The 18855-nt window shown below is 43.0% G+C and overlaps 1 protein-coding gene across 1 annotated transcript in view; it reads right to left on the bottom strand.

Annotated features, from left to right (window-relative positions):
* The window catches only part of NR5A1 (nuclear receptor subfamily 5 group A member 1), a 100806-nt gene that overhangs the window by 22266 nt on the left and 59685 nt on the right, over positions 1 to 18855 (bottom strand). Inside the window, exon 5 of the mRNA XM_075259382.1 lies at positions 10481 to 10628. Within this exon, the coding sequence (XP_075115483.1) occupies positions 10481 to 10628 (148 nt within the window). The remainder of the gene's footprint in view (positions 1 to 10480; positions 10629 to 18855) is intronic.

Here is an 18855-nt window from a genome sequence, read left to right as displayed (position 1 = left end):
ACTAACAAAAATACAGCCATGCAAATGTGAACAGCACCTTATACTGTATGTACAGTACAATGATAGTTATAGATATTGGAGGAATGCAGTAAGGAAAAACATTGGTTTAAGACATTAGTGCCACAATTGGCTACAACCCTAAGTGGTTAAAAAGGAATTATCCCATTAATTGTGTTGATATAAATTGTAATCTCCTGGAGAAATTCTCAGATATACTGACGACCATGTTATCAGGAAGTGACTGCCTAAGATAAAGGCTCTGGAGCAGAAATGTTCAGTACTCAACAGTTACAGGAAATGAAAAGAACACATTTCCAAGCAGAATATCACTATGAACTAAGGCTAGGCTGACATCTCTATAGGAGAATCCACCACAGATTCCACCTAAAATCAACAGGGAGAAAAGTCCTGCATTAAAGTCTATGGTGTCCGTGAATAACTGCTTTTGTAAGCAGACCAGCTCTTTGTTTTTTAGATCCCCAATCGCTAGTGTGAACCATTGTGACTGTCATCACTATGTCTGGCAATACACATTGATTTGTATCAGATGTTGGGGGTGGACAAGGACGACCAGCCTTCTCACCTATCCCTATTACCCCTGTTTAGGAACATGTATCAGGTGGGCATATGTATGAGTATCTTAGTCAATAGATATTTTATGAGTATGCCTGAAATTACATTACACCCTGTCCACAATGGAGCTCACAATCTAAGTTCCCGATCTCAGACACACACAGACACCAATACATAAGATGGCAAATGTCTGTGGAAAGAATATTATAGGACCTCAAGAAAACCTGCACAAACACAGACAGACCAGATAATTGCAACTGTTGGATATTGCCCATGATGCACTTCTAATGTAACTAAAACATGGCTTTAATGGAGATGTCCGTCCTCTTTTAAAATCCTTTAATACACTTTATGAAGGTGACCACTGATTTTCCACATTACTTTTCTGATGTGTCCATCACATGACCATAGACTGGTGTTTATCCACTGGAACTAAAGCTAGGTTCACACTAGCACTCGCTCTACATTTGGGGATTCTGTTCCCTATTCCGCTTGATAAATGTGGGACTTTTCACATTTTTCAGGCAGAAAACCAATGGACCCCATTATAGTCCAGCGTAAGCAGAATGAATGACAGCAAGCGAAGATCTAGCAAACCACATTTGATACAGAAAGTATATTGGAAAATTGTACAACTTTACATTATACAAACAATATTTGTCTGAAATTAGACAACCCCTTTATCTACAACCAAGGATTATAATCTACCCTTTAAGAACTTTTTACAAACTATTGCTAACAAGAACCATTTTATAGGCTAAGAGCTAATAGGGATTTGCGTCTGTATGGTGCAGTCAAAGCTTCTCCAGGTGATGCTTTTATTGAATATATATATTCCTTTGTTTCAGTCGTACAACATTATAGTTTTTTTCTACATACTGATGACAGATAATACCGTGTCCTTTGCCTTCCATGAACAAGGCTTTGTTTATAATACAATTGTTTCTAAGTTTACAGCATGTTTACATGCCTCCGGTTACTCTTGCACTGGTTTTTTTTAATGGATTATTGATTTTTATGTCAAAAGAAAAAAGTTTGACAGTGTAATGGAGTGCACAATGAGTGGCAAACTTTTTAATGTTTTTGTGCGTTTGTTATTGTGTGGTTTATTTTGCTCCTGACAACATTTTGTACCTTTTGTATGTGCCTTCAGATAGTAAGATAACATATAGAACAAGTGTATATTAATCACAGGGTCCATTGCTTGGGAACCCTACTCTTACATTAAAGGGAACAGTGAGAAAATGTTGCACTATGCTCACCGAGAGGTAGAAGACACCCTTAATATCATCCTTGACCAGTTTGGCGCCTAGAGACAGAGTGGGACAGATTTCATCCACCAGTCTTAATAAAGGTCATGACTGGCGCAGGGCACAACTGATTTATAAAGAGGCTCTGTTAGGAAGTGCCATAACTTCCAATATAACTCACGCCAGAAAATTTGCATGAGTAATGATAAATATATTGGGAGAGGTGCACAATTTGGCAAATGAGGCTCAGAAAGGGGGTTGTGATGCATGTTTTATACAAGAAAGAGTCCTGCATGCTAAAATATCTTCCCTCTACACCAGAAAACTGATGTAAAGGGATTGATAAATTCCCACTACTGTGTCAGGTGAAGCATAAGTAACTCGGCCAGAGAAATCAGGGCACTGCCAGGGACCATGTTAGGTCAAACAGCTTCTGAGGTGTGAATTATGGTAGACTTTAGAATGGCCTAAGGAGAGACGGGCCCAACCAAATTGGACAAGCTAAGGTGGTGCAGGTGACCTAGAACTTAGAGAGAGAAAGATGGTCAAGATAACATGTAAGACCCTGCTTAGGTTCCTACTAAGCTGAGCTCAAGAGTGGAGAGGCCTGCAGAGCACACGTCCTTCCCAAAAACAGAGACCATTTGTTATGAAGCAAGTTCATACAATACACTATAGGACTTAGACTGTAACGGAGCAGATCATGTGTTGGCTTATGGATCACTCTTCTACTATTTTACACCAGTGGGTGTGCAATGCAATGTGACCCAAAGTCTCTAGATCCTCTTGTATCCACAACTGTTGCCAGTTTTAAAGAAACTATGAAGCTCTGTGTAAGGTGAAAGAGTTGCAGAAAAGATATACTGGCTCTGCACTTCATGTCCATGACATTTGTCAAAGGGTTTCCAAAACTCCACCTCACCATTCACTGTTGCATCTTAATGCGCTCAGTAATAGTCTTATACCTACTAATGGCTAACTGCAATGAAAGAAATGAGGTTAAACAGCAAGCATTCAACTTTAAGATGAAGAGATCTAAGATGCCTTGAAAGCTTGCTGAATAACATTCTTTCCTTTATTTCAGTTAGCCATTGAATTGTAGCATCACTGGAAGACTATTTTTATTTCTCTTATTGAGAGCTAGACCAATTCTGATGACAAACATTTATTTCTTTCAGCCTTATGAGAAAACACCTGCAGTGCCTCGGTGACCCGGCAATAGGTTGTTCTAGATCCTAACGCTTGTAAGGCAGGAAAAAAGAATGGACGCCACAACAGAGCCTTTAACAAGATAACGGTGATGCAAACATTGAGGTTGACACTGGGGTTGAGCCGATCTTGACTTTTCAGGATCAATTTTAAAATCCGATTTCCGATCATTTTTCATTCGAACCCGATCTCGATCCCAATTCCGATCCCAATGCAAGTCAATGGGATTTTTTTTATTAATCGGAGATCGGATTTTAAAAGCAATCCTATTCACTATACAGCATGGAATCTAACAATTGAACGCTTTAATTGTTAGAATCCACGCTGTGTAGTGAATCACTAAGTAGCCAGAGGATTTTATTTTAATCCTCTGGCTCCTTAGTCCCCCCTGGTGTCCACTTACCTGCAGAGATGGCAGCTCCGGTGTTCTTCTTCGCCCCACTGCCGCTCCACGCTGCTCTTCTTGCCTCGCTGCCCCCTGCCTCCCAGGTTAGGAGAGTGTGGGCGGGTTAGGAGAGTGTGGGCGGGTACTGGGAGGGGAGACATCACATCTCCCCGCCCTGTACCCACCCACACTCTCCTAAGCCACAAGCCCCGCCATCCTAGCTCTTTAAACACTAACCTGGGAGGCGGGGGCAGCGAGGCGAGAAGAGCAGCAGCGAGGCGAAGAAGAACACTGGGACCGGAGCAGCCATTTCTGGAGGTAAGTAGCTACTAGAGATGTTACTTTAGTCTCCCATTTGAATGAATGGAGGCAGCTGGCGCGCGGGGGTTAAGGCTGTGTGCCGGCTGCTTCCATTCATTCCTATGGAACTGCAGCGGAGCCTTCACACTGAGTATACACTATATACTCAGTGTGAAGGCTAAGCAAAGCATTGTGGGAAATACTACCGATCTCGATCCCACCTAAAAAGATCGTGTTCGGAATTCCGATCGCGATTGTGAAATTTTCTCGATCGCCGATCGGAATCCGATCTTTTCTGAACATGCTCGCTCAACCCTAGTTGACACCTTCTGATCTGAAATGTGATTGGATGTAAATCTAAAACCTCTAATTTTTCTGGAAAGCTGCTATTGGTAGGTTATTTTACTTTCTGTTGCCACTACGGCCACTACGTCCTTGTAATACATGGAAGGACAACCTTGCTTATTTTTGTTAGAACTCAGTGAGCAATTTCCCCTTATAAAATTATAACTAATATTATTATCATTTATAACTATAAGTTAGAATTATATAAAGAAAACTCAATGGAAGGTCCCAATATAATTGAGAACATAACCTTCTATGCTATACAAGTAACATTTTATCACTGTACAATGCCTGGTGTAAATATTACACTTCCGATAATCCTATCAGAAGATTGTGCAGAGATTGAGCCAACAAGGAACCCTGGGAGATTTCAGCCTAGCACTATGCAGACTTATAAATGCAGCTCTGGAGTATAATACATACTATCATTTAAGTTCATAAGATATTTGAAACATTTCTGAAAACAATGAAACGTGTAAAAGATAAAACTTGAATTGCGCTCCCCATAAGCCACTTGAATTAAGCAATGAACTCATCAAGCAGAATGAATAAATGGAGCTGCGAAAATTTTCCATCCTTTACCCTTATACTACTTGACCCGGACCATCTCATTCTATTTTGTCTACGAGGCAAACAAATGTGTGAAATAGTCTAAGCAGGATTGGTCAGAGACTCTGCGGCGATGAGAAATCTCTCGTTCCCGTGGAGTGACAGGCTTAATAGAACCCGAGTGACGTACATTTTGCAATCTATCTGCTACTCTAATTCCGAGACGAGGATCAACAGCAATGTTGTGCCGACACCGTATCTGTGGTTCCCCTCACAATCAGATTTGGACAGAGTGTTGGAAACATGGTCTATTTTGGAACAAACATTCATAAATATTGCACCGCAAATACCACTAAAAAATATTTACCTTAAAGGCACAGCTGTGTTTGAGATTCCTATTCTTTAATACTATATGGTCAGTATGCGGAACAAGTTTACGGTGATCAACAAAGTAAGAGCAGATTGGGAGGAATTTATCACATTTATCACATTTGGCACGAGGCTCTTTATTGCGCCAACGTGTGCTGAAACCCCCATTCTGTGCTTCGGTAAATGTGGGTTGTGAGGAGGGATATCTCGGCCTGACATATTTATTACAACTCACATCAGTTTTCTGGTGTGAATAATAGTCAAATCTACACCAATTCCTAAATCCTGGGTTAGATCTCTGTCCAAAGCCTCTTCATAATTCACTAGTTCCCTGTGCTAGTCGTAATAAATCTGCCCCATTAAATATACACAAACAATGGGAAAGAAGGCAAGTACACTTACTGATGTACAGTATATTCTGATGCAGCAGAGGAGAATGCACTGACTACAGAACATTGTGGACTCATGCTGTGTCCTCGAGCAGGGCCTAGGAGTGTGGGGGCAATGTATGACACAGAGATTCAAAGAAACCCTGTGTCATACTTCACCCCCTCAGCATTGGAGGATGTAACAAGTAGCAATGGGCAAACCTTGTGAGATAAGACTTTCTTTTCTGGGCCTCTGTTGTGGCGTCCATTCATCTTTCCTGGAGTGTTCTTGCCTTGCAAGCGTTATGACATTATTGTGCCTCACGTGACTGCTAAGGCCCAGTCACAGGCTTCAGGGGGATACCTCAGGGCCACTGACATAACCCAAAATGGGAAAGAAGACCAAATGCTGCAATGGAGCCCAGAGAGGTGGGGAAAGGCAAACTTATGAGCTGCTTATTTTTTACCAGTTTCCCTTGAGTCTTCCAAGCATTATACGCTCGGGTCTGAAGAAACCATGGATGATGCATTATACACTGGGGTCTGATAATTCATGGATGATGCATCCTGAAAATCTTGGGTTCGACCAAACTTCTTGGAAAACTCACCTAGCTCATTGATAGAATCCAGTTTGCCTAGAATGCTTCTTGCCCAGGCTAACCAGTCATTCACACATCATCCGTTTAAAGGGATCCTATCATTGGATATCCTTTTTTCTGACTAACTTCGTAGGAATAGCCTTAAGAAAGGCTATTCTTCTCCTACCTTTAGATGTGTTCTCCGCCGCGCCGTTCCGTAGAAACCCGGGTTTTCTTTGGTATGCAAATGAGTTCCCTCGCAGCACTGGGGGCAGTCCCCAGTGCTCAAACAGCACTGGAGATGTCCCCAATGCTGTGAAAGAAATCTCCAGTGCCACCTCTATCTTCTTCTGGAACGCCCTCTCCCTGTGTCTTCTTCCTTCCTGAATTTCAATCTTCTAGGCATACGCAGTCGGCTATGCCATCGGGCCTCGGGCAGAGCCGACTGCAAATGCCCACAGCCACAAGAAAGTGGCACTTACTCTGTAAGCTGTGTAAGTAGCCATTTTCTTGTTGCCGCTTACACAGTAAGCTGGTGTAAACGACCATTTTCTTGTGACCGTGGGCTCTGCCTGAGGCCTAGAAGAATGAAACCCAAGATGGAAGAAGACACAGGGAGAGGGCGTTCCAGAAGAAGACAGAGGTGGTACTGGAGATTTCTCTCGCAGCATTGGGGACACCCCCAGTGCTGCGAGAGAACTCATTTGCATACCAAAGAATACCCAGATGTCTACTGAACAGGGCGGCGTGGAGAAGACATCTAAAAGTAGGAGAAGAATAGCCTTTCTTAAGGCTATTCCTACATGTTACTCAGAATAAAAGGGTATCCAATGATAGGATCCCTTTAATGGATCTATTTTACAGATACATGAAAGGGAAGAAAACTGATGCAAATGGATATATATCCATTTACTGTATATATAGTCAATGTTAATTCTAGTTCCAGTAATTTTTTTTCAAACTGAAATAGGAACTCTATAGTAAAAGACAAAGCATTATAGTATTAAAGGGGCTTCTCAGGTATAACAAAAAAATATGTGGAGGGGCTACAAATTACAAAAAAATTATCCTCTGATCAGTATGCCATGCTTCTGTCCCAACACAGCAGGAAATGGTTGAAAAATCCCTGTTTAGTCAATCAGAGGCTGAGGTGGGTGACAACTGAGGCCATTCATTGGAGGAGCAGGCACTACCAGTTATTTCTGGCCAAGACCAAAGGGAAGCAAGGTGTGGAGTGTGGCGCAGACCCGGACACTATTACCTATCCTCAGGATAATAGTGTCTAAGTCTCATTTCTGGGGTCCCACATTTGGTGACCGTGATGGTTAGGCATGCATAGTGGGCAGCTGCTCAGACACATCAACCCCTGCATGTCACCCAAAGCTGCCCACCACTCCTCTTTACTGAGGAAGATGATGGCAATACAGAGTATGAGATTCTTCAGTGATACATCAGTTGATGGTTGAAAGTAACAACACAAACCCTGATCTCATAATTGGTGGGACTCCCAGAAATTCCATACTTATTAGTAGAGATGAGCGAACACTAAAATGTTCGAGGTTCGAAATCCGATTCGAACAGCCGCACACTGTTTGAATGGGTTTCGAACCCCATTATAATCTATGGGGGGAAATTCTCGTTTCAGGGGTAGGCAACATTCGATCAAATTCTACTTACCAAGTCCATGAGTGAGGGTCGGGCTGGATTCTTCTCCCTGCGCACCGTCCCCGCGTCCTCCTCCGGCCTTGAATTCACTCTGCTAGGCATCGGGCCTAGGCAGAGCCAACTGCGCATGCGCGGGCATGCGCAGTCGGCTCTGCCCAGGCCCGATGCCTGGCAGAGTGAATTCAGAGCCGGAAGAGGACGCGGGAACGCTGCGCAGGGAGAAGACTTTTAAAGGTAAGAGAAGAACCAGTGTTGATTGGCAATGTATAGCATTCTGCCAATCAACGCTGGTTCTGCATCGAATCCTAACTTCGAACAGCTAGTAGTGTTCAATCGAGTACGAGTATTTCAAATACCGTAGTATTCGATCGAATACCTACTCCATCGAATACTACTCGCTCATCTCTACTTATTACCTATCCTGTGCATAGGACATACAGTAAGTTTTGATCGTGCACCTTTTAAAAATGCAATAAAATGTACCTGTTTAGAAGCATCGGGGATTAGTACCATCTGTATGGAGAATTACACAATAGTAATAAAATACATGAAATCACCGCAGATGACACTTTGGAGTTACTTTTTTGAGTTATTTTGGATTTGTAAAAAACTGCATAGAATTCATGGAGGAGATTTATCAATCCCTCTATGCCAGCTTTCTTATAGGAAAAAAATTGCTACGTCCAGTACACTCTGTGATTGGAAAAACAAAAGACTGAGCCTGACATTGGAAAATGCAGCATTTTTGCTAATGTGGAAAGGCTGCGGCAAAAAATGTAAGGTATAATAAGGGCAGAAAGTCCACATAGGAAAACTCAGCGGAAATGCAATGAAAAATGCTGCAGAAAACAATGCAATGCGTTTCTGCCGAATTTTTTGCTGCGTTTTGCTACATGGGCTTTAGGCTGAGGCCCCACATTGCGGATAGCCAACATTTTTTGCTACACTTCTTGCTGCACCTTTTTGAGCCAAATCCAGAAGTGTATGGAGCATAAGGGGGAAGTATAAGAACTTTCTATATATTTCCCATTCATTTTGCAGCCATTCTTGACTTTGGCTCAAAAAAACGTAGCAAAATCTGCAACAAAAAAAAGCTGTATTTTCGCAACGTTGGGGCCTTAGCCTTGAACCAAAAAAACACTCTAGGCAAGTAGAAAAAGACACCACTACATAAAATAATGGCACTGGGGGCAGATTTACTAATAGTGTCCAATTTTTAGACTAGATAGTCCTAAACTGTGCCAGACTTATCAAAGTGTCTATGTATCTGTCTAGCCTGACAGTTGTATTTCTTAAAATATTTTTCCCCACTATCCCTAATCTTCATTATTTATTTATTTATTTATAGGATTTATTTTGCTATTTTTATAAGTTTATTTCTAGGACAACTGTACACAAATACATTCACCTAACTATAGTGCCTGGTCCAAAGAATGTCCAAATGTTTTGGTTTTTTTTTTTTATTCTTTTTATTTGCTTTGGGGTGTTTTTCAGCTCTTGATAAAGTTATTACTCAGTTCTTATTAACTTGTAGTGAGTGAGCTATCACATACTGTCTGTAGACTCCGTTTAGACTGCGCTGTGTAATCTGCTCCCTGTCCTCCCACAGCCTATGATGATAAATCCTGAGAGATACAGCGCTTTCATTCCTTTTCTTTTCTTTTTTTTTTTTTCCCCCAGTAGATTATGATGAACTTGATATCAAAGATATAAGCAGGAGCTGCAGCATCAAGCAGGTCTGGTTACCATTGGCAATGGGGCACTTATACTAAATAAGAAGCCATCAGTATAAATGGCCCATGACATTTGGAAGATATTGGTACATACTTTACATCGAGTCCCTGTAAGTAATGCCCCATGTGGGATGGAGAGAAGGTATATGTTTTGGGTTCCCACACAACAGAATGTTTCTAGGGCAGAATACTCCCCATGACATAGCAGCTTATGGACCATTTCTGCTGGTCTAACCATTGATGCTAGACTGGAGGGAAATAGTTCATTTGGTGGACTTGGGCCACATGGCAGACATTGCCTGATGTGCCAGCTTTAAACATACCACAGCAGTGGTTGCAATTAGAGATGGGCAAACACTAAAATGTCCGAGGTTCGAATGCCTAGGCAGAGTGAATTCCAGCTGGAAGACACCGCGGGGACTCTGCATGGAGAAGACTTCTAAAGGTAACAGAAGAACCAGCGTTGATTGGCAGAATGTATAGCATTCTGCCAATCAACACTGGTTCTGCATCGAACCTTAAACTTCGAACAGCTAGTAGTGTTCGATCAAGTACGAGTATCTCAAATACCATAGTATTCGATCGAACACCTACTCGATCGAACACTACTTGCTCATCTCTAGTTGCAATTCCATAATGTCTGTCATGTCATGGAACAATGTTACATCATGTCATTGTTGCCTCTACTTGGTAAAATTTCAGGTCCAAGTGTCACTTAAAGCATCTGGGCTCTAATGCAAAATGTGTGTCAGGCTCCCACCTACCAAGTGCTGTTTACAATACTGGTGTCTTATTATGTGCGACCACTCTCGTAGGCATAAGGCCCCAGTTGTGACTGCTATCTCTCCCACCCCTTAGAGCTAGGTCATTTTTGCAGTTTTTCTTCTGCCGCAGTGCTATATGAAACCAAGTAAATACCCAAGACGTTACATAAATCATTCTCACAAACTGTAATATACCTCAGCATGTTGAGGATTCAAAGAACGGCAGAACTATATGAGAGATGACAAAGGCAACAGGATTGGACTACAACAAGAAATTTGCTTCTCTTTTTTTTTCGATACTCCAATAAATGAGTCTTCCAAATGTTGCTTTTTCCAAATTATATTTGACTACTGAGATCTTAAAGCATTTTGTAGCATCCTGTAATACTCACCAAGGCTGAAGAGTATAAGAAATTTCAAGCACACAAACTCTTGTCTGTCCACCTGCAAGGAATGTAGAAGAATGACTAGATCTTGAGCTCTGAGGACCAAGTTGTTGAGCGTGGATCCCGCTTGGGCTGTGATTGTTGACATTTCGATCTAAAAGACAGATTAATAGATATTGTTATTTTAGTGCTCATGCACACCGGTGTACTATAGTTCCATGCAACCACCTAGTAATTTGTGGCTTTAAAGGGGTTTTATGGCAAGACCCTCATCGCTCCAAAGAGCTAATTTGACAAACACAGCAATATCTCGGCAATGGAGGCAGCGATTCACCAGCGGAAAGCACTTTTATTAAGGTGACCCTACCCTATCTGTCTGTGAGGCTGGGCTGATATTTTGGGTTCTGGACTCCCTTTAAGACTATCTGAAATGTACAGTTGGAGAAAAGCCACACCAGTGCAGGCAGAACACTGTATAAATGATGAATACAATAGCACATACAGAATTCCTGTGATTTAAGAGCAGTCCCATATATCTACCAACACCCAGTAATAGGTTTATTACATTTTTCTCTTCTGCATTTCAGAAGTGCTGAAAGTTATATTTATATCTTCAAAGCGCCTGCTGTTGAATAAATCTTACTTGTTTAGCATGGAAGCCTTTATTAAACTGCAAACCATCCAAGTCCAACACAACAGTGGTACAATATATCGCACCAAGCATACAAATACATATAACCCATCTAAAATCCCTATTAGGCTTACAGTGTTTTAAAGGGGTTTTCCAGAACTGAGCCCCAATTCCTTTTCTCATGTCAGGGAATTCATGGCCATGCTGCAACTTAGTTCCCATTCAAATGAATGGGGATGAGATACAATACCAAGCACAGCCACTATAGAATGTACAGCGCTGTAGGCACTAACATAATAAGCGTGTTTTATATATAGTAGCCACTCTTTGCACACTGGCCTGCAGGGTAAAGCATGGGGAAGGATAAAAGATCAGTTTGACAGAACAGTGAAGGAATACACCTTTGTCTTAAAGCAGCAGCAATACAATAGCCTAAGGTGAAAAAAATAAAACCCCGTATAGCACCCTCTAGTAGAACAATTAAAGTATGTATAGAAATTGAAGAAAATGGTATTTCTTTTTTTTAACTTAAGTAGAATACAGATTTTTGGCTTTAAGTTAATCTTTTTTGGGTTAGTTATTTTATTACTAGTTATGTTTATTTTTACTATTTTAACTATTATCTTTGTTCATTGGTTTTGTAAGATACAAAAAGTAAAAAAAAATAAAAACCCAGTGAAACAACAGGAATTTTAGATATTTAACTAAGGCTAGGTTCACATCTGCATTGGAGCCGCGGCAAATTCCATCTAAAATCGGCAGAGAGAAAAATCATGCACAGAGGATTTCTCTCTTCACCCGTCTCAGTGTAAAACTAGTGAAAACCTGAAAGACACCTGGCGGACCCCATTATAGTCTATGGAATCCGCTTTCTTAGCGGACCAGCTCTGTCTTTCGGGCCCCATCTGACCCAAATGACGGAGAGCCGAACACTAGTATGAACCTAGTATAAAGGGCCAGTTTGGAAGAATATAAAGAGAGGAGTGGTCTGCAACACTCTTCATTCATATAAAACTTTAGTTTTTAATCCATCTTCTTAAAAAAATACAAAATCGATACAGCAACAGTGACAGAAAAAGAAAATATGTACAAAAGAGAGTTAAAATAAGCACTTATTTAAGGTGAAAGGTGGCAGAGCTACAGTTCCTTAACACCACTGCTACGCTCCCCACAGTACAAGCCTATGGATAGGTACTATTCGGGAGAGGCTTTCCTCACAGCAGAACCAGCATTGATTGGCCGAATGCTATACAGTCGGACAATCAATGCTGGTTCTTCTCCTACTTTTAGAAGTCTTCTCCGTGCACCTTCCCCACAACGTCTTCCGGCTCATCATTCACTCTGCCAGGCATCGGGCCTGGGCACAGCCGACTGCGCATGTCCACTTGTAGTGCGGGCATGCGCAGGGGGCTCTGCCCAGGCCCGATGCCTGGCAGAGTGAATGACGAGCCGGAAGACGCCGTGGGGACGCTGAAAGGAGAGGACTGCTCGGAGGATCCAGCCCGACCCTCACTCGTGGACTTGGTAAGTATAATTTGATCGAACATTGCCTACCCCTGAAACAAGCATTTTCCCCCCATAGACTATAATAGGGTTCGATATTCGATTCGAGTAGTTGAATATTGAGGAGCTACTCGAAACGAATATCGAACCTCGAACATTTTACTGTTCGCTCATCTCTATATATAACCACATGTGCATGAGGAAATGAAAGGTCCTCTTTAGGTAGTAGCTTTAGGTAGGAGCTGCTTCCAGCTATTTACAGCCAGATCAGCTGATTAGTGCATGGTCCAGGTGTTTGACCCCCATTGAGAGATCTTCATTATCCAAAAAACTTGGAATCTTGGGCTGCCCCTTTAAGCTTCAATACCAGACAACAGAGCAGTTTCTGGGGATAAAAATATGTCTTGTTTTCTCACATCTTCGTCTGAATCACTTAACATGCTTTTCATACTGTACATTAGTAAAATGCTTCATGTGCTACAACTATAATGGCCTTATCCAGAGTTAAGGTCTTAGCAAGTGCTTTTTAGTTGGGTTTGAGGTGACATTTAATGCTCTTACTATGAACGTCTGGTAAATGGGTTTGCATTTTTGTAATTTATACCTAATATGCAAATTTTTATCATAATGTCCACATTACTTAATAATAACTTTGAAAAGTCAGTAAGTATCTTGCGTGGTGTGACTGATACAAGCGCCTTTTTAGCAGATATACTCTGTGCCCCATACACACTACAACCCTTATGCTCCTCACAATCCCTTCAAAAACAACTAAGCCATTACTATGAAGCAACTAAGTGTTTTTTCAGCTTCTCTCCTCTATTATATAAACCTAATATCACAGAGATCAGCTTCTCTACCTCTATCATATAACCCTATATCACAGAGCTCAGCTTCTCTACCTCTATCATATAACCCTACTAGCTGGTACCCGCGACTTCGTCTGCGGTGATTGTAGAAGTATGTAAATGCAAGGCAAGGTTTTAGTAGTGTGTAAAAGGTCTGGGATATGAAATGTAAGTTGATATGTTGTTTTTGTAGTAATTTAGAGAATACGTGAGACTTTTTGCATGTAAAATATTTTTTATTTCACCTGGTATACGTCGGTGGTGGAAAGTGTACATATTGTGTTTGGGACAGAGGTATTTCAACAATAGGGTTGTAGAACAGCAGGGGGTGTGCTAAAGAATGCAATGCATTGCAATACTAATGTATTGCAATGCATTGCCTAATTGTGCCAGTGCTATTGCAGGCTATGTAGCATAGCCTGCAGCAGCCTGGACAGAGGCAGCTGAGTGTGAGGCGTGGGAGACCCGGAGGTTGCTATAGTAACCAGCCGGCGGAGATCAGGAGGAGGATGCCTACGCGCAGCGGGGGACAGACCGGAGGCGCGGTAAGGTAAGAGAAGGCGGTGGAGGAGGGAATGTGGCCAACAATGGGGAACATCATGGGGGACATGACGGGGGTGTGAGCAGGCTATGTCGGCCGAGCGGCTTGCCGCGGTCCAGCTCCGAGAAGGTGGCGGAGTAGGGAATGTGGGCAGCAATGGGGGACATCACGGGGGTTAAGCAGGCCATGTGGGTCGTGCGGCTCCCAGGCACCTGCTACAGCAAAAGCGCCGGCATGCGCTGTAATGAACGGTGTGTGCCGGCAACGGAGCCCAGTCAGGGGTGCTATGGCAATAAGCGGCGGCTATGGCAGGCGGCATAAGAACATCAGCGGCATGGGCCATACTAACGGGGTGAAGTGCGGTGCAAGTTAGTGAGAGGTGTTTGGAGGAGACTAAGTAGATAGACACGCTACGGAGGGAGATGGGGAAGTTTATTATGGAGCATAAGGTGTCGGTCCTGCGTAGTATACAGGCCAGAGGTCCTGGCAATGCAAGAATGGTATGGCCACTTACCAGTGTCGGGCCGGTGGATAGATCATCAAAAGCAAACAGCAGGGAGGTGAGAGTGGCATTGGGGAGTGTTGCGACCTGGAGCCAGTGGGTCGGGTGTTGCTGTGTAGGCCGGTGGATAGATCATCAACAGCAGGGAGGTGAGAGTGGCGTCGGGGAGTGTTGCGGCCTGGAGCCAGTGGGCCGGGTGTTGCTCTGTAAGCGGTAGGCGCAAAATGGTGGCGTGCTGGCAACACGTTGTCTATGTGTGTAAGGTGCGCATGCTCCTGTGAAGACAGTGGAGTAGTGTGGTGGACGATGCCGCGGATCCTCCCAGTGGTGGGGGTCGGTAAAGATGGCTGGGCCAGAGAGTGAAACAGGTCGGCTCCTGCAGTATCGTTACGGTTAGTGTAAAAGTGCTGAAGTATATGTGAATGTGATTGTGTGGGGTTAGGGGCTAGGCTGTAGAGAGGAATGTGAAGTTTTGGGGCTTGCTATGGTCCAAAGTTTGTGAGATTGTAGAGATAGTGATGTGAGTTTGGGTTTTGTGGGGGTCCTGGGAAAAACGTATGTGCGTTATTGTGACGAAAAGTAGCCTATTGTGCAATCGGGTATATTAACTATGTTTGTGGAAAATTTGAGCCAAATCGGTGGAGCGGTTTTTCTGTGATTGAGGAACAAACATCCGAACATCCAAACACACAATAGGATATATCACAGAGCTCAGCTTCTCTCCTCTATCATATAACCCTATATATCACACAGCTCAGCTTCTCTCCCTCTATCATATAACCCTATATATCACAGAGCTCAGCTTCTCTCCTGTCATACAAACCTATACATCACAGAGCTCAGCTTCTCTCCCTCTATTATATACAGTATATCACAAAGCTCAGCTTCTCTCCCTCTATCATATAAATATATATAACACATTTGTTCCTATATCATATAAACCACCTGGACACTTAGATGAGGATGCTTATGATAAAACACCTTGTATTGACTTCTGTATTACATCACTCTGCAGAGCAAATTTTGCTTCACATGCACACAGATTTCATTAGCTGTATAGCAGCTTGTGTGAAAATACAGGCCTGTGACCGTATGTGCAATGGATGCTGAGAATTGGGTAAACAATGCTAATTGGGAGACAATTCCTTGACCCATTATGAGAGGGTCCCCTCCTGGCTACCTAATGAATTACCTATATCTGGGAACTGGCCGTTAGTTACCTACTACTTTCAGCAGCTTGTTCTCACAGCTCCTTCTGTAAATACAGATGGGGGATGTGTCTCTTCTCTTGAGAAATATGCCGCTCCTGGCCACACTGTCCCCCTATTGAGTGCTGGTGAAAGCCGTGACAAAGCCCTCCCTGCCTGTGTTTGTAGATATGTTGTATCTATCTGCAAGATCATTGTTTGTGCCTTTTGTGCAGCAACAATTCTCTAACCCATAAAAAAAAAAAAAAAAAAAAAAAAAAATGAAACTAAACAAGTAGCATCTGCTGCGGCCTGGGCTGTATGTCCACAGCATGCACTGAAATGGGTAAGAAGGCATCTACCAACCATGTCATACTACACTGGCAGGAAAGAGCGAGTGTGACATCACTATACGGAGAGCAGGCTTAGCCCCCGAACCCCAAAGATCAACCCAATGTGAATAAACACTTAACACACTTTTCTCCTTGCACCCTCTGTGATCCCAATCCACCTTATATGAAGTTCCCTTTTTAAAAGGGGTTAGACTCCACTGGACTACATGGTATGAGTTAATAAAAGGAGTCTGCCACCAGAACCAAGATACATCCCAAGATACAGAGGCCATTTTTGGCTGTATGGTGGCCAAAAAGCCATTGGATACTTGCAGAATATAAGAACTTGTCTTGTGCATTATCTTTAGTATGATATTTTCCCAGTAGATAATGGTATTTGAGATAAATAAGAGAAGATTCTTGCGTGAACAGGTTACAGAGCGGGGCAGGCTGAATCTTCAATTGTTCCTATGCGTTAGTCTCTGTTATTGACTGTTGCTCCAGAATCATTTGTAAATGCAAAGTCTATATTGGATACAGTGATTGTGACCCTTGGAGACTGTCCCAATTTCATTGTTGGGGTAATGAAGACATAGTCCTCAGTAGGACAGTCTCAGATTTCAGGTGCAGTCCCACTGCCTCAGGTGCAGGAGCTTGTCTACAATGGTGAAGCAGGGAGCTATCCTTTTCCTTGACTATTGAGCTCCTGTCTTTGCTGCTTGTATGGTGGCCACTGGAGGAAATTATACTGTGTGGGGACCACAATGGAGGGGGGGCACTAATGAGGCATTATACACCACTGAGGCCACTAAAAGGGCATTATACTGTGTGGAGGCACAAATAAACACTAGTGGGATTTGGTGGTGCCAAAAAGAACATTGGCATGGTTAGAACTAAAGCAAAGGCTTACGGTATGTAAATTTTCCAAAGTTGATGGGATGAATAAAGCCTCTTCGTTTTATCATTTTTAATGTCCATTGCTTTCTGAAAATTTTATATTTATTTCTCAATTTTTTCCAGTTGTCAGCCAGGTTATTGGCAAAAGCTGTTTGAAACTTCGGAATAAAGTGTACATGATCAGCCATCAGCTCAGCAATGTAGTTCAGCAATGTAGTCCTCTGCGATCCCTCTGCGCCCTACACTTTTTGGGTCTCCAACTTGGATTTGTGGCTGGAACTTGCACTGTGCGCCTTGGAGGTCCTTTCCTGACCTGCCGCCAGCATGCTATCAGAAAGGGTCTTTAGCACAGCTGGTGGCATCATCACGGATAAGCACAGCCGGCTGTCAGCTGACAGTGCTGACCGGCTGACTTTCATCAAAATGAACAGCCACTGGATAGACCCATCATTTTCATGTCCAACAGTGTCAAGCACCCCGACATGAAGTTTTATGTGTGTACTCAACCTCTACAATTCCTCCTTCTCCTCCTCATACTCCCCACCATCAGCGTTGCACAATTCTGCTTCTACTAGGCTCAATCCACCCTGATTCCCCCAAACTCTGCTGAATAGAGGCTCAATCCACCCTGATTCCCCCAAACTCTGCTGAATAGAGGCTCAATCCACCCTAATTCCCCCAAATTCTGCTGGTTAGAGGCTCAATCCACCCTAATTGCCCCAAACTCTGCTGGTTAGAGGTTCAATCCACCCTGATGCCCCCAAACTCTGCTGGTTAGAGGCTCAATCCACCCTAATTCCCCCAAACTCTGCTGGTTAGAGGCTCAACTCACCCAAAGGGCCAAAAACTAAATCTTTGCAATTTAAAGGCTCAACTCACCTCAAGGGCCAAAAACACTGCTGGTGCAAGGCTCAACTCACCTCAAGGGCCCAAAACACTGCTGTTTAAAGGCTCAACTTACCTCAAGGGCCAAAAACACTGCTGGTGCAAGGATTAACTCACCACAAGGGCAAAAAACACTGCTGGTGCAAGGCTCAACTCACCCCAAGGGCCAAAAAGTAAATCTCTGCTAGTTAAAGGCTCAACTCACCCAAAGGGCCTAACATTCTGCTGGTGCAATGCTCAACTCAATTAAAGGTACAACATTTAGATGGCTTCTTTCCAAACCCAGGGCGATTCCTTTCGGTAAAATCTGATGGCTGTTTCCAACCCTGATTATCCTGCTTGTTCAGTAATGAGGCCAGCTCAGCATGAGAATCTTCTACGTTAGGTTGTCCATGCCCACTAATGTGCATGAAGACTCGATCACAGTAAATGTTCATATTTTTCTCCAATTCAATCTCTGAATGAACTGCTCTGAAAAATGGCCTAGGCACTGCTGCAATGGCAATCACTGGGTTTTCCTGTTCTGGTTCCAAAGAATCTTATGTCTTACTTGAAGAAGAGACAATCTTAGGCTCACTGCTGGTTGCTTGTGCTGCAGCATTTGGAGTTGGGTCTGTCAGCCTTGTGATGTACTACACACACACACACACACACACACACACACACACACACACTAAGAGTTAAAGGGGTTGTCCCATCACAAGGATCCTATCTATACTGCTTGTTAATGTGGATGTAAGACCTTTCCTAAATACACTGCTTCAGCAAAACTGCTTTGTTTGTCCACTATCTTACTTTATTCAATTCATTGTTGACTTATCAGCTCAAAAGTCAAGTGATGTATCTGCTGCTCTCAGGGGGGGAGGGAGGAGGGGCTAAGTGCACGGGAGCCAGCCTGTGTTTCTAGCTATTCCTGTGTCTACACCACGTGACCTAGCTCCCTGCTCTCAGATAGGGGAGAGGAGCTGCTTTCATGTATTCTGTTCTCCCAGTTAGCTAATTCAATTGTGTTCATTATGTCAGAGACAGGCAGTCTCTGTATGTAACACAGAATG

This window comes from Leptodactylus fuscus, chromosome 11, assembly GCF_031893055.1.
Source record: "Leptodactylus fuscus isolate aLepFus1 chromosome 11, aLepFus1.hap2, whole genome shotgun sequence".
In the NCBI taxonomy this organism is placed as follows: domain Eukaryota; kingdom Metazoa; phylum Chordata; class Amphibia; order Anura; family Leptodactylidae; genus Leptodactylus; species Leptodactylus fuscus.
The sequence above is the reverse complement of the archived record's forward strand: the minus strand, read 5'-3'. Positions and strand labels throughout refer to the sequence as shown.